At 37.6% G+C, this 15,342-nt stretch overlaps 1 protein-coding gene across 7 annotated transcripts in view; it reads right to left on the minus strand.

Annotated features, from left to right (window-relative positions):
* The window catches only part of stxbp5l (syntaxin binding protein 5L), a 214,687-nt gene that overhangs the window by 122,888 nt on the left and 76,457 nt on the right, over positions 1-15,342 (minus strand). For all 7 annotated transcript variants that reach the window (XM_034110236.2, XM_034110234.2, XM_071207092.1 and 4 more), the window contains exon 3: positions 8,327-8,408. In XM_034110236.2, coding sequence (XP_033966127.1) covers positions 8,327-8,408 — 82 coding nt within the window. The remainder of the gene's footprint in view (positions 1-8,326; positions 8,409-15,342) is intronic.

Raw genomic sequence — 15,342 nt, forward strand, 5'->3', positions numbered from 1 at the left:
GGCACCACGCAAACAACCCCAATGTAAAGTAAATCAGGCTCCTTTGTCGTGGTGCACACACGCATTTCTACAACGTGCATTGTGTTTAATGCAACTGTTATTTTTATTAAATTACAAGTTAGTTAAGTTATAAGTTAGTTTTTAAGGAAGGCCAGAGCTTCAGCTGTGTCAAATAGATTGTTCCCTTCAGTTAACGTTATTTAAAAGATAATGATCATGTCCCCTGTATTGTATTACGAGCGTCCATTCCCATTGGATAACGGAGAATTTTACACCCGGAAGTAAGTAGCCTATTCCCCTTACTGTCGATTGATTTTACAGTGATATCTGCACTACTCATCGACTAAAAAACACCAGATTATCCTTGTTAATTACACAACATTGATTGGTTTGAATTGTGTACAATGCTTTTGTATTTTCCCCCTTCGATTCGGAGAAACACATATTTTTTCGGAGTTTTAGGATGGCCGAAGACACTACACTACCCAGAATCCTCAGCTATCGTTTGGGACTACACCATGTGCTTAGCTTGACAAACCCCGTGATCAGTCCTCAACCTCTGTGATTGGATGCGCGACGTTTACACAGAGCGTCCAAAAGGACTTTGAAATGGAATGAAACCCATCTACGGCACACTATTCAAAACAGGAATCGAACGTGTCCTACCCCCTCCCCCCCTTAGGTCACAGGCTCCTCCAACAGTGCTACGCAATAAAACCGATGCACAGAAAAAATAGTGAAATAGTGCAATAAGAGTCTATATACAAGTGATTGGCATATGATATATTAGATAAATAATTTCTAAGTAGCAGCCAGATGAATGTTATTTCTAAGTTCAGGTGTTTAATAGTCTTCTGGCCTGTGGGATGAAGCTGTCTCTGTGTCTGGTGGTTTTAGTCCGAATGCTGTGGTACCGCCTGCCAGACTGCAGCAGACAGAACCGTTTGTGGCTGGGGTGATGGTGGTCTTTTATAATCCTGAGGGCTTTCTTTAAGGTTAACCTGGTATTTTTAATCCACTACATTTATTTTAGTTACTTTACAGATTTGGATTAATGATGTGAAATATAAACAACCCTTAAATCAGACTTTAGTTACACCTGAATGAAATGCAGTGAAGGTGATTGTCAAGTGCCAACAATCAGGCGAGATATTTGATAGTTGGTGCTTGAGAAGACTAAATATTTATCTGCAGATCCGTTTAAAGCATATTCATTACTCGTTATTCTCTAATAGTTCATTAAAGACTGTATATAATTGCTATTTTGCACATCCCTCTCAAGATTTCAAGATTTTCTAAGGTTTATTGACATATCATATACACAACAGTGTAGTTATGCAATGAATGAACAACTTGGGTCACAGGTTCATCAACAGTGCATTACAAGACATCTATCAATGTGTGTGTACCTCCACCATTACACTGTCGTATTCTGCACATTTCTTTAATTAAAGCCTTAAGGCACTAAACTGTTTTACTCTAGATATCATTTGAGTATCTTCTTGATATTTTCTATTCTATATTTATATAATTGACCTTCTACTTTCCCACTATTTTGTATGTACTCTTAATATTTGAATGTTTTCATAAAATATAACACATTCAAAAGTGCGTTACAAAAATGAAAGACATTAAGAAAAAGGCATTTTAAACAGTCATTAAAAAGCAACACAATCTTCCTGCATTGCAATTACTCTAAACATGCAATAACGTGCTTTAACCAGTAGGTGGTTTGGGTTAAAAGCATAGGTTAAAAGGCTGTCAAGTTTACAGTGTTAACAAAATAAAATATACTGCTGTTTCCGGTTTAGTTTACGACGAATATTATTTTGTTATTGTTTTGATATTTGTAACACAAAAGCGATGGAAAAAACCCATAGCAACCAAAAAAAGATGGTCTTAACATGACCCAGTCGTCTAGTAGTTAATAAAAAACAATAATATCAAAACAAAATATTAATACTAACTTTATTGTGAAATTAAAACAGAACGGTAAAAGAATAGTTTCCGGTGTATTCTGATGCCCGATCTCTGTAGATAAATAAAGAACTAAGACAGATGTGTAATATTTAATGCAGCCAAACCATTTATTACAATGCATTCATGTGATGACTATCAAAGAGTAAAGCAAGCACTGCTGAATAAAGTATGATTTTCTCTTTTACGAAACGTTTTTTTTTATATGGAATGCAGTTGGAGGTCAACCAATCAAAGAGCTTGAGGACTGATCACGGGGTTCATGGTGTAGTCCCAAACGATAGCTGAGGATTCTGGGTAGTGTAGTGTCTTCTGCCGTCCAAAAACTCCGAAAAAATATTTGTTTCTCCGAATCGAAGGGGGAAAATACAAAAGCATTGCACACAATTCAAACCAATCAATGTTGTGTAATTAACAAGGACAATTTGGTGTTTTTTAGTCGATGAGTAGTGCAGATATCACTGTAAAATCAATCGACAGTAAGGAGAATAGGCTACTTACTTCCGGGTGTAAAATTCTCCGTTATCCAATGGGAATGGACGCTCGTAATACAAGACATGATCATTATCTTTTAAATAACGTTAACTGAAGGGAACAATCTATTTGACACAGCTGAAGCTCTGGCCTTCCTTAAAAACAAACTAATTTAATAAAATTAACAGTTGCATTACACACAATGCACGTTGTAGAAATGCGTGTGTGCACCACGACAAAGGAGCCTCATTCACTTTACATTGGGGTTGTTTGCGTGGTGCCGACACGCAAATGTAACAAAGTTCGTGACTCCACCACGCATTGTGGTGTTAAGGAGTCGTGGTGGAGTCACGCATTCTGGTGAGATCAGGTTGTAATATACTGTAGAATAGTGAAGTGATTGAATATTATTATATTCTCTTTTTTCGGAGTTGCACTTTGCAGACGGTCCCTGAGCACTCGTTTCTTCTCCGGCTGCAGATAGAGACCAATGTAATGTGTCCAACTCGGAGCGAGGACGGCGCATATTGCCTTTTTTTGATCAACATGTGATTGTAGTTCGTTGTCAACCTTACCACGGTACCTAGGAGACGTAATTTGTGTCTGAATAACGTGTTGTTCATGAGTTATTGATCCGTGAAATCCGAATCTGCCAATACCGTTCTAACTTTACTCAACTACGTTTCAAACCGTGCATTTTCAGCAGCCGAATCAAGTGCCTTTTGCTAAGGATGACACTGTGCTTAACTGCAAGGGATTGCAGAATATCATTATAATTCATACCCAAATGAAAATCAAATCAAAATGATCCATGCTTCGCAATGATAGCCGTAGCCTACGGTACAGAGTTTAGCTAGTGTTGTCACCTTTATATATACAGTGAGTCTATGGTTGTCACTCAGTCATCAGTTTCTATAGACTATCTGGATTTAGTTATTGCGTAATAATTATTGTGTTCCCACGAATTACTAATGCGTGGGAAGATAACTAATTTGTGGCACATTATTAACTCGTGGCCACGCATTATTAATACGTGGCAACGAATTAATATTTTTCTCACCAATGTCACCAGGGGGGCTCCGTAGAAAAGAGAACATGAGAGGGAGAAAAACTCCATTATGGTATTATTTCTCCTGATGCCTGGATGTCAACACAGGCGAAGTGAACAGGCACATTGACAGTGCACAGCAGGAGGTAAATGACAGGCAGCCGGGCCAAGAGAAAATTGCACAACAAAATCATCAAGAAGATCGCTTAAGGAGAGATTATGTGTATGTGGGTTTAAATGATGGAGGATTTGTATCATATAAAACTGAGTTCCCCTTATTGTTTTGCGATACATACTCTTGTAGCAAAGGTATTTTTAAAAGGGATCATTTTTACTTTAGTTATGTACTTTTGATTAGATTTGGTCAATGGAAATGCCTGTCTATAGCACTTATTAAACACTATGTCCTAGAGCAGTGTTTCTCAAACCTTTTCACACCAAGGACCACTTAACCAATAAAAAAACACTCGCGGACCACCTAACTCCACAAATATCCAAAATCGCATCGTTTTTCTAGAACAGATTACAAACCGCCTGAAAATGGTACAAACAAGTGGCAGCAAGTGGGATGAAGGTGTTGCGCTGGGCTATATCATGCAATCGAAACTTTATTGCACTCCATTGCGGAGATATTCCCGCGAGAGTGCGGAAAACTTAAATGTATTTATTTATTTCAAATGTGAAATGTTACCAATATACTCGCGGACCACTAGGGGGCGCTCACGGACCACCAGCGGTCCGCGGACCACACTTTGAGACTGTCCTAGAGGATCTATTAATGCTCATTTGTATCAATACGTAGGCCTAATAGAAAGCTTAGTATTTATTTCAAGAATACTATTACAGCTGTTGAATGAAACTAAAATGATAGCTTAAAAGCTTTACATACTGTACGTCATTGCTGGCCGATTCATCAAATGTAATATTTATTTACGATTTTGGCTTCAGATGATTATGAAAGTAAGCGTTCCATTTGCAATTATGCTGTCAGTGTTATAGATCCAACCATTGTGTATATGATTAGATTGTTAAAAATACCTAGCACAACATTCTTTATATATCTAGTCTTCTTATTTTGCTCTCCTAAATGCAAAAGGTTTTCCAAAGTCAATAAGTAGGCCTTAAATAATCATGTTAAAAGTATAGACCAAAATAGCCAGACCTACTTCCTTGTTTTTTTATTTAAGAGGGGGAAAAAAGAAGGGAAAAGTAGCATTTCAGATAATAACACTCTGGTCGTTCATCTGGTGCTGCAGGCTAATAGTTGTCAAACCTGAAGTCACTTTAGGTCGTGTCAAAGGTTAATGAGGTGTGTGTCCTGCTGCCTCAATGTATTAACACCTGTTCCATCTGTCTACTCCTGCGTCTCCTCTTTGTCCTCAACACCTCTTTACAAATGGAGGAAATAAGATTCAACACTGAGTATTAGACCAGAATGAAAATCTCAAAGGTTTTAATTGATATAAATGTCTGTAAAGTTACGATGAACTTTATGAACATGATAGTGATGGAGCTTATGGCCTGGGGGGGGTTTTGGCGTCCTACTTAGGTAAATCACCAGCGTGTTTATCATCATTCAAATGAATCACTCTGGAGCAAAGATGACAAATGTTTCATGTTCTCGGTTTCAAGACATTTAGGAGGAAAAGGGTCTTTATTTCTAATATTCAATAACAACGTTTCCCAGGCACATGATTTCCCTGCCATTGTTGAAAACATTAATCAACATACCAGTTAGAGTATTGGGAAATTTAAATGCATCTTCACTAAATTCCAGATACTGGCCTCATACCTCATTAGCAACAGATGGCGAAGTGTTTCATAAACATAATTTCTTCTCCCTTTCATCAATTTTAAAGCTGTAAAATCTCAAATAATTGTTGATGTTTAGTGTCAGCGATTTATGTACAGACTGATAAAAACCAAAAACGACAGAAGAACGTTTTGTGACAATAATCAATCATCTCTTTTTGACTTTTACCTATTGAGTACTAGACTGTGTGTTTTGTTTAGAAACGAGCATCTGTACAGCGCTCCTGAGAATGCCTTCTGTAATCCAGCTCTCACCACGGCACACAAATCCTTCTCACCTTTCCTTACCTAAGCAGTCTCCCACCTCCTCCCCGCCACCATCCAACCTCATCTGCCGCCAACCTTCAGCACCCCCTTTCAGCCTCTAAGATGTATTATTCATCCACGAAAAATAATATATTCCAAATAGGCAAACAAACCTGTTAATTAGCCTATTCATACCCTACACCAACACAGTGACAGACAAGTCAAATTAATATTCTCCTCATCAATAGCAAGAGGCTGAAGAGGACGACAAGATTATGACTGCATAATAATAAACGATTGACAACTAGACGCGCTGAGAGCAAGAATAAACATTAAACATGCACAAGCTCATCATTCACAGGTACCTGCAATAAGTGGCCTCTTCGGTGGGTTCATACATCTAATGGGAATAAGTCATTACACCTCAGTGAATGTCAAGAGGCTGGCAACTCAACCATTAGCAGGGCCGCCGACAGCCCACACACTGAACGCAAGAGAGGGCATCGGCATACTGCACGGCTATTAGTCACTCTGTCACACCGTGAGAAGACCTCCAGGAGGCACTGGGATAGGTGCTTGTCTCTTAGATAAGGGAGACTGGGGGGAAGCGGGTATGCACATATGTAGCAGACAAACACACGTAAACAGACATACACACACACTATGCACACACTACTGACTGCAGACAGTGTGTAGGCACTAGGCAATGGTGCTTAGATCTTATTCAGCTTTCATTTTTTTGGTAAAAGTTCAACATAATTACTAAAAACCAAATGTACTCAGTGTGTGCATTTTCCTAATAATATATACTGTATCACTGGATTATATTTTAATTTTGCAGCTGGTAAAAGTGAAGATAATATTACTGACTTTTTATACATCAAGGTAACTAAATCTATAATATATATCTATCATAATTCTTAAAATGTTTTATATTTTGTACTAATAATAAGAACATACAAAGTAACTGCTAACTAAAACCATCACATAAATGTTTAAGAGTAAAAAGTACAATACTTGTATGAATTAGCATAAAATGGATATAGTAATTGTAAGTAGATCAAAATTGTACTTTTTTTAAGTGAGCGTTTGATTCACTACTTTCGTTTTTCTCAACATATTACATCATTTTGTATTTCTTCCAGAAAAATAATGAAAAACATATTATAAACATAAAAAGTGGATGAAAGTTGGTTGTCATCACATATTATATTGCATCTCCACTCACACAAGCATCTACATACTTGCAAAATTGTACTTAAGTATAGTACCTGAGTAAATATACTTAGTTACTTTACAATATTGTATATTAGGCAGAACCTCACGTCATAGTGCAAAAAACACTGTGTGTAAACACTACACACCTGCTTTCAAGCTTACAACCGGTTACACACAGCTGAGACACTCTTACACAAACATGTGGGTGCTTACACACTTAGTCCCACACAAATACTCACACAGGCCTAACAAATAAATACCTGTCACACAAGCACAATCACAGCCCTCTTCAGGCCCATCCACCTCCATTTGCCTCAGACACATCACAAGTAGGCGATTGAGTGAATGAGAGGTGGGCTGAAAGAGCCAGTGGGCTTGAAAAGAAACAGAGTGGGCAAGGAAAAGGAGCCGAGAGAGGCAGGAAGAGCACGTAGATTACAGCGGAATAAAGGAGAAACAAGAAAGACAAAGACAAAGGAAACACGGCTTTGTGTTCTTCACCCGTTTGACTCGCTTCTGCTCTTTGACTTACAAGAGGGGCTTTTTCTCTAATACACCCACCGTATTTTGTTAGTAAACAGTCAGTAGGGAAAAAAGCAGTGAGGAATCTTATTTTAGGCCGAGAGAAACCAATCAATATCCTTCAGTAAGTCATGTTCATATGGTCATGATCCTTAGGCTAAATAGTTTATTATAAAGTGTGTAGGCTCATGCCAATCTCTATCAACAGAAGTATGTTTGAGTACAGGTAAACCAGCATCCACAGGCAACAACTAAAGGGTAGATAAACGGATAAGAAAGCATTTGAGTTTGTTTCAAACTAATATGTTCGACTCATTTGGAACACTTCTTATCAATCTTAAAGAAATGAATTCAAGACAATCAGTTGAATTGACAAAATAAACCAATTGTGAAAAAGAAAAGATGAGTTTATGCACAGAAAGACTGGGCTTGCATCGCACTCATCTTTCATTTGATTGTTACCTATATATCTTTGTGAGCTGCAGAGCCCTTCTGTGGCTGTAGGTGAAATCATCTTCATTAATAAAGATAAAGATTAGTGTTTTCTTAGACAGGTCAAATAAAATACCTGCTGTGATCCCAGTGCAGCAGCAAAGTGTGGCTTTCCATTTACACATAAGGCACAGCAGCGCAACTTTATGATTATTAAAAACATATTTTGCTCTCGACATTTAACAACAACACTTAGGGGGAGCATTTACGTTGCTTCCGTGTCACTGCAAAGTGCATCCCAAAATAAATTGGTCTGTGCTGATACACTTTATTTTTAGTCTTATTTGCATGTCCCTAAAGCTCCACAAATCAACTTCTTTTTTTTTTAATCAATAAAAAAAAGGGTCCTTCTATGGGTAACTAACTTGCAGCAGCTACATCTCAAGAAGAAAATGTCATGGTGCAAAGAGTTAGAATACATTTGGACCCAGGAAGTGGACATGTTGCTGGTGACATGTGGATATGCTAAAGAGTTCAGTCGTGCAGCTTTGAAAAAATCACAGCTTAACAAAATCATGCTCATGGAGTGTGGCTTACCTCATTGATGAGGAACTGCAGTTGAAGAACAGCTGATCCACTCTCATGCTGACAGTAGCAGTCCACTCCAGGTCGTCCCAGTCTGATGACATCACAGAGTCAAGGAAATGTACACAACAAAGTTGAAGGCAAAAACAGAACACATGTATGTGTTAGTGATTGATGTGCACGGAAAGTGAGAGACAACATATTCAACACTTTAAGTACACTGCACCAGAGGCTGAAGAAGTTCTCAGATCTTAAGTATAAGTTTTTTAACAAGTATAAGCATATAAATATACTTTGTTGCAGTAAAGTTGTAGATAACTTTAATGAGGTTTTATACTGCCACATATCTTAATCGTTGATAGTATGTCATCATTCATTAGTTGATTACTAATATAAAACTGCAAAGTAAGTAGTCATCTAGTCAAATAAATGTAGTGAGTAAAAGGTACACTAATTGCTTCTAAATTGTAGCAGAATTGAAGTATGAAGTAACATGAAATGGAAATACTCAGGGAAAGATGTTTGTGTTGAAAGAGAATGAGCATGCACCAACTGTGGCACATAGTCTTGTATCAGCAGCCAGGTGGTATACATTAAAATCCAGTCATAATGGAAGTCTGGATTTTGAAAAGTTGCATTGAGATGCTTGAGGATTGCTGACACCTCTACTGGGCCTCTCTTCACACCTCGGGAAATCAAGTTTGGAGTGAAACATCTGTGCAAAAACTGGTGAGGAGGAAAACAGGTCTGCGCCTGGCTCTGTACTTCACATCTACGAAGGCTTCCAGGAAATGATTCTTGTTTATTTTCCTCCAATTGTCAGAAAGAGAACACCTTTCAAATAGCCAATGTACTTTTTTCAATTTGTTACATTTTAAAAGGTGAAGCCCTTATGGCAGAGGTTTTGATTGATAGACGTGGTGATTGAGAGATTATCAGACAATACTAAAGTATCCAAAGCTTAAAGGAGCCCTATTATGCTCATTTCAGGTTTCATATTTGTATGTTGTGCCTCTACTGTGACATGTTTACATGCATTCATGTTCAAAAAGCTCTTTATTTTCCTCATACTTCTGCAGCACCTTTTTTCACCCTATGTCTGAAAGCAGAGCCCAGTCTGCTCTGATTGGTTAACTGGCCAGCTCTGCTGTGAATGGTTAACTGCTTCGAGATGTTCTGCTCCTTAGCAGAGCTCCTTATCAAATATAATGTGTTGAAGTGCTAACCAATAAAAGCATGAGTGGTACATAGTGATGTCACAATGTTAGGGTATAGTGTCAGGCTGGGGGGAGTGTGTGGGAGAGAAACTCCCTCTGTAAGGAACTTTGGGATTTCAGTCATGCATCAAAACCTATATAACACACTATGTGAAAACCCTTATTTCCAACATGGTGCCAACGAGTTAGAAATCTTAGCAAACACAATCAAAAAGCATGTGACTACAATTAAAAAAATACATAAAATATCCTACAACAAAACCAGGGCAGCTTTAATTGCAAGATCATTGCAAATGTATCTAATCATCTTAAACCCTGTTCCAAAGCCCCTCTCATATTTAAAGACTTAATATGTAGCAAGTGGCTCAACTGTAAAATAAGGAACTTCTGGCTACAACATTCACCTAGGCGAACGCACACTGTCCCTGGTATTATAGTTATGCTGAGTATGGACCATTGTTATCTGACAATACAAATATTCAGGAGCATACTCATTGATGTTATTGTACATAATGTACTGGCAGCAGTCCTACCCTCCTTCGGAATGTATTACTGCCAACATGAGTTTGAGGAGATGTTGTTCATAAATACAGAATAATGTTTTGCATCATTTGCAGTATCCTACAAGGTATAGCTGTCAAACTGTGCCAAGCAGAACATGCATAATGGAAATGACAGCGTATCAATTATTACAAGGGAAGTTTCCTGAGAGAAAAGTCGAAATGCCTAGTGCCGTGAAAAAGGGACTTGTGTTTGCATTTAGATATGATTTTAACAGCAATCCATTCACAGGCAAGTTCTTTTTCCAATATTATTCCAATACTAATACACCAATATATATATTGTAATGTACATGTTAAATATTATAGTACAATATTCAAAATGTAACTTAATTTCCTTTATATATTTGATTGGACATTTTACTTTACCAATTTAGTTTATATAAATATCTTTATTGCATTTTAATTGCACATAGTTTAACTTTACATGTCAATAGTTTTGTTATAATTCTTCATTTATATGTTATGTATTTGTATTCTAGTCTTGAGAATTGACTGAATGTGGCAGTTTGGTTAATAACAGGTGTGGTTACCAGAGGAAGTCAAATCCCCAAATGCATCCTTCAAAGCAGGTGGAAAGCAGCAGGCGGAGGATATGACACAACATGAAAGCAGAGCCAGTTGGATCTGGTACAGTAGCAGTTATTTAATCACTACATGTTCACAAGTCACTGTGCTGCCAGCAGAGCTCGAGGTACAGCGCAGAAGCACATATGACCCATCCTACAAAGATCAAAATGACCCTATTATGTCTCGCAAATTGTCAACATTGTTCTTCTTGTAAAACGGATGAGCCTAATAAAGTTAGAAAGTATTTATATTTCAATGAAAAAAAAAAAATATTTTCCGTATATATTCAAGACATTTTCCTCCTACAAAAAACGACCAAATAGGTTGATAGAGAGGCGAAGGCGCTCCCTTTCCGGGGGACCTCCATGGGACCTTATTTCGGAAAAAGTATGTATTGAAGTCAATGGCGAGATAAAGATTATCTTTCGATCCCGTTTGAATTGTGCCACGAATTACACATATGATGTTTGTCAATTTAAAAGATAATTTTACAAGTCAAAAAATAAAAATGTGTCGTAAAACTGTGAAGTAACACTTTTCTTTTTGTGTGAAACCGCTCAATGAACTACATCTCCCGTCTCGCACCACACACCAAGACGGCCGTCACGTTGGCACATTTCACTTCTTTCTTTCAGAATGAGGCCAAAAGTATTAAACGAGGAGAAATCACTAGAAGTCTGGGCATGTTGAGAGCTGTACATACACACAAGGGGAGTTAGTCGGTTCCGTAAGAGCCAGCATGCGGGACCGGGATTCTGGGATTTGTAGTCTTTCTAGTTGCATATTTTTCAGTCTTACATGTATATTTCAACAGTTTTACCAAATTGTGACTTTTTTGACTTGGAAATTATTTTTTTAAATGTTGACAAATATATGTGTAATTTGTGGATCGAACGGGATCGAAAGATAATCGTTCTTTCCCCTTTGACTTCAATACATAATCTTTCCGAAATAAGGTCCCATGGGTCGGAAGTAGATGGGCGGGACTTCGCCTCTCTATTGTTCAGCAGCTTATTACGACCCATAGTCACGTTTTAAAGTGTGGAACCTCTAGTGGTCGTGTAAGAAACAACATGCTCCCGTTGATTGCAAACGCTCCGGAGGGTCGTTTATTCACAAATACCCTCTCTGGAAAATCCTAAATTTGTGGAATAGTTTGGCCATTGAAATGATTTTTGACTAGATTTCTGGCGAGAAGTGTATGTTGTACTTTTAGAATCCACGTCCAGTGGATGTGTAGGATCTATAGTTTGATATTACGAAGATGATTTGAGGTCTCGCCAGGAGAAAGTTAATATACTACGTCTTTCCGCAGCATCCATGTAAAGTTGGCGTCAACCCTCACAGGGTGAAAACCAATTAATGTCGTGTAATTAAGGATAAACTGATGTGTTTTAGTGGATGAGTACGGCAGATATCACTGAAAAATCATTTGACAGTGAGGGGAATACGGTTTTATTATGAAAACTTCGAGACCGGAATACTGTTTTCACCCCGTGAGGGTTGACGCTAACTTTACATGGACGCTGCCGCATATACACGTTTTCCTGGCGAGACCTCAAATCATCTTCGTAATATCTATCAAACTATAGATCCTACACATCCACTGGACGTGGATTCTAAAAGTACAATATACACTTCTCGCTAGAAATCTAATGAAAAAGCATTTGAATGGCCAAACTGTCCTACAATTTAGGATTTTCCAGAGAGGGTTATTTGTGAATAAACGATCCTCCGGAGCGTTTGCAGTCAACGGGAGCACTAGAGGTCGAAAACATTCAAACGTGATTATAGGTCGTAATAAGCGCTTGAACAATCGACCTATTTGGTCGTATGAGTTGGAGGACTTGTTGATTCAAGAAGCTGCAATGTATCTTTATATGTATCTTATTATAACACCTACTGTACTGTAATTAGGTTGTCTACTCTCTTAGATGTGTCTTTATTTGTGTAATATCTTTTTTATTAATAAGTGCTTACCTCTTTACTAAATATGTTAGTCTATTCTTTTATTTTACCTTTTAATTCCTCTGTCTACTTTGCTGCAACATTGTAAATTGCCCTGCTGTGGGTCACTAACGGATTTCTGATTATTTCAGTTACCTGTTATTTACCCGTGTTTCCTCACTTGGCTTCAACAGCAACAGGATTGTGTAACATTTATGAGCCACAATCAAATATTTCACTTCAGTTGTCGGACACAACAGAACAAAATTGAGAGGGAGAACAGAATGTGTGTTCAGTTTGAATGAAACACGATATGAGTAATGATAGAGAGTAGGAGGCTACGGAACGGAGGTTTAACCTGCTACGTGGCTGAGAGGAGGAGGAAGAAAAAGACATGTAGCTGCTCTCCTGTTGTTTTGGATTTTTGGTGTGGACACAGATGTTTTTTGAAGCAGGATATTTTCACATGTTAATAATATTTCAGATCTGTCTATGTCAGTTGGACAGCATATCAAGTTATAGTATAACTCTTGCAATAGTATTGTATTATAACAAATATTATTATTGTATTCTTATTATATTACATATATTGTAAAACACTGATTTCTATATATTTATTGTTGTTATATATTGTACAGTACAGTTTGCACATGTGTTCTTTTAATACTTATGTTTATATAAAATACTTTTTTCAACTAATCTTTTATTGCACCATTTACTTCAACTTCTTATGTTTATATCACCATTTTTATTTTATTTTATTTTAAAACGGTGCACTGAACCTAAATTCCCCCCAAGCATAAATAAAGTATACAGATTCCGGTTATTGCTAAATGACAGAAAGTATAAATCTTTATTCTGAACAGCAATGTTTGACATATTGCAGATATGACGGAGAAGTCAATCAGAAAGCCAACAGATTGATAGTATGCAGAGTGAGCACATCTCATTTCACATGTAGTGTGAGAGCATCGGTGCAGAAACAACCAGTCAGTCTTGCTATAGACTGACTTATCTACAGCAGCAGCCGCAGCCATGCACTCTGATATGTGGATTGTTGAACCAGGCTACAGATCTCAGGTGCACTGAGGAGGAAAGACTCCAGACAGCTCATGACCTTAGGCAAAAGTTCACTTTCAGTCCATAAAATTCTTCACTTTTGTAAAAAAAAAAATCCAAAAAAGAAAAAGGTAGAAGTATTTTTTTTATTGCTGCACTGAAGACTTTTTCTGGGTGCATTCTGGATTGTTCTGGAGATCGAATACTGTATATTAGTTGTGCATTTTACATTTACAATATACTGTGTGATGGAACCATCACTGATATTCTGAAGTCAGACTGAAGCACTCCTTTACACATGGAGCTGCTGGGATGCAAGTCAAATTTCAGACTTGATCTGACCATTAAAGTATTATCGTATATCTTTAGTGCTTTCAGAAATAATTTTCAAGTTAAAAATACTTATTTGAAAATGTAGAAAGTCCATTATCTTTGTAATACATTGAACAAGGAAATGGACAATATGTTGGCATTTATTGTAACATATCTATCTATAGGCTTTGTTAGTGCCCAGTGCCACACATTGTATTATTTTAGTATTACATTTAATCCTTAACAACTTCCTCATGCAATTACCAACAGCACAATGGCTGGTTTATGGTCAAAGCTACCTTGATAACCCCCTGGACGGTTGTGCTAAAGCCACGATCTTGTATTTGTTTCACGTTTGCTGGGAAAAGAGATTAGTCAAGAGCTAGTTTGTAAGTGTCACACTTTAATACTGTGATGAGATAAGGGGACAGGTCTGAATGCATGTGTCTGATCAGGTTTATTTACAGAATCGTACAGAAATTAAGTAGTTGTTACCAACACCAATGACATTTCACCAATCTTGATAGCCATATGGATACCATATAAATGCTTGGATTTCTATTGTAATATCAGCATCAAATTCAGGTGGTCAGGACTCCCTGGAAGAAGAGATCTTGTATCTCAATGGGACATTCCTGGATAAATAAAGGATAAATAAAAAAATAAAAAAATAAATTATTTTTAGGCCGGACGTTTTTTTAACTCAGTATGACCTTCCACCACTTTGCTGGGAAATAAAAGTAAAACATGTTTTTTTCCCATTGATGGAAGCCCCGTTGCTCTGCCTGTCCTTTTTTCTCACTTCGATCCAAATCTACATCAGCGGGCCCCCCCCCCCCCCCGTGTTTGACAAACCCCCCGGTTGTCAAACACAAATATTCAAGCTCACTTGGAGTAGGGAGGCCTTTTGTGCTTATGCGCCCACGTCGAGACGCCACACAGAGAAAAATCCGTTTTGGACCTGTCGTGATACAATGAGCTTGGGCAACAGGCCTGTCCACTCAGTCAAGCAGTGTGTTCTTTTTGCTTGCAATACTCACACACTTATTTAAATGTGTTCTTACAAAGCTCCTCAGTCCCATAACAGTGGTAGCAGTTTAAAAGTTGATTATATCATTGTTCTGTTGTTCAGAGCTGTGAAGGAATGAGTCTTAAACCACAGATTTAGTTAGCATTTTAACACTTCTGCGTTCCCTCGCCTTGACGTCAATGTTTTTAAAAATATGTTCACATTTTGTTCTTCGACATAACATACGTCAGTTAATACCGACATTTTGAATGTCTAAAGCTTTTACATATCTTAAAACAGGTTGCTAAAGTGGCTAGAAGAGAGTACTAGATGTCATCACGCAATACCCAAGTA

The sequence above is a fragment of the Pseudochaenichthys georgianus genome, chromosome 21, assembly GCF_902827115.2.
Source record: "Pseudochaenichthys georgianus chromosome 21, fPseGeo1.2, whole genome shotgun sequence".
In the NCBI taxonomy this organism is placed as follows: Eukaryota; Metazoa; Chordata; class Actinopteri; order Perciformes; family Channichthyidae; genus Pseudochaenichthys; species Pseudochaenichthys georgianus.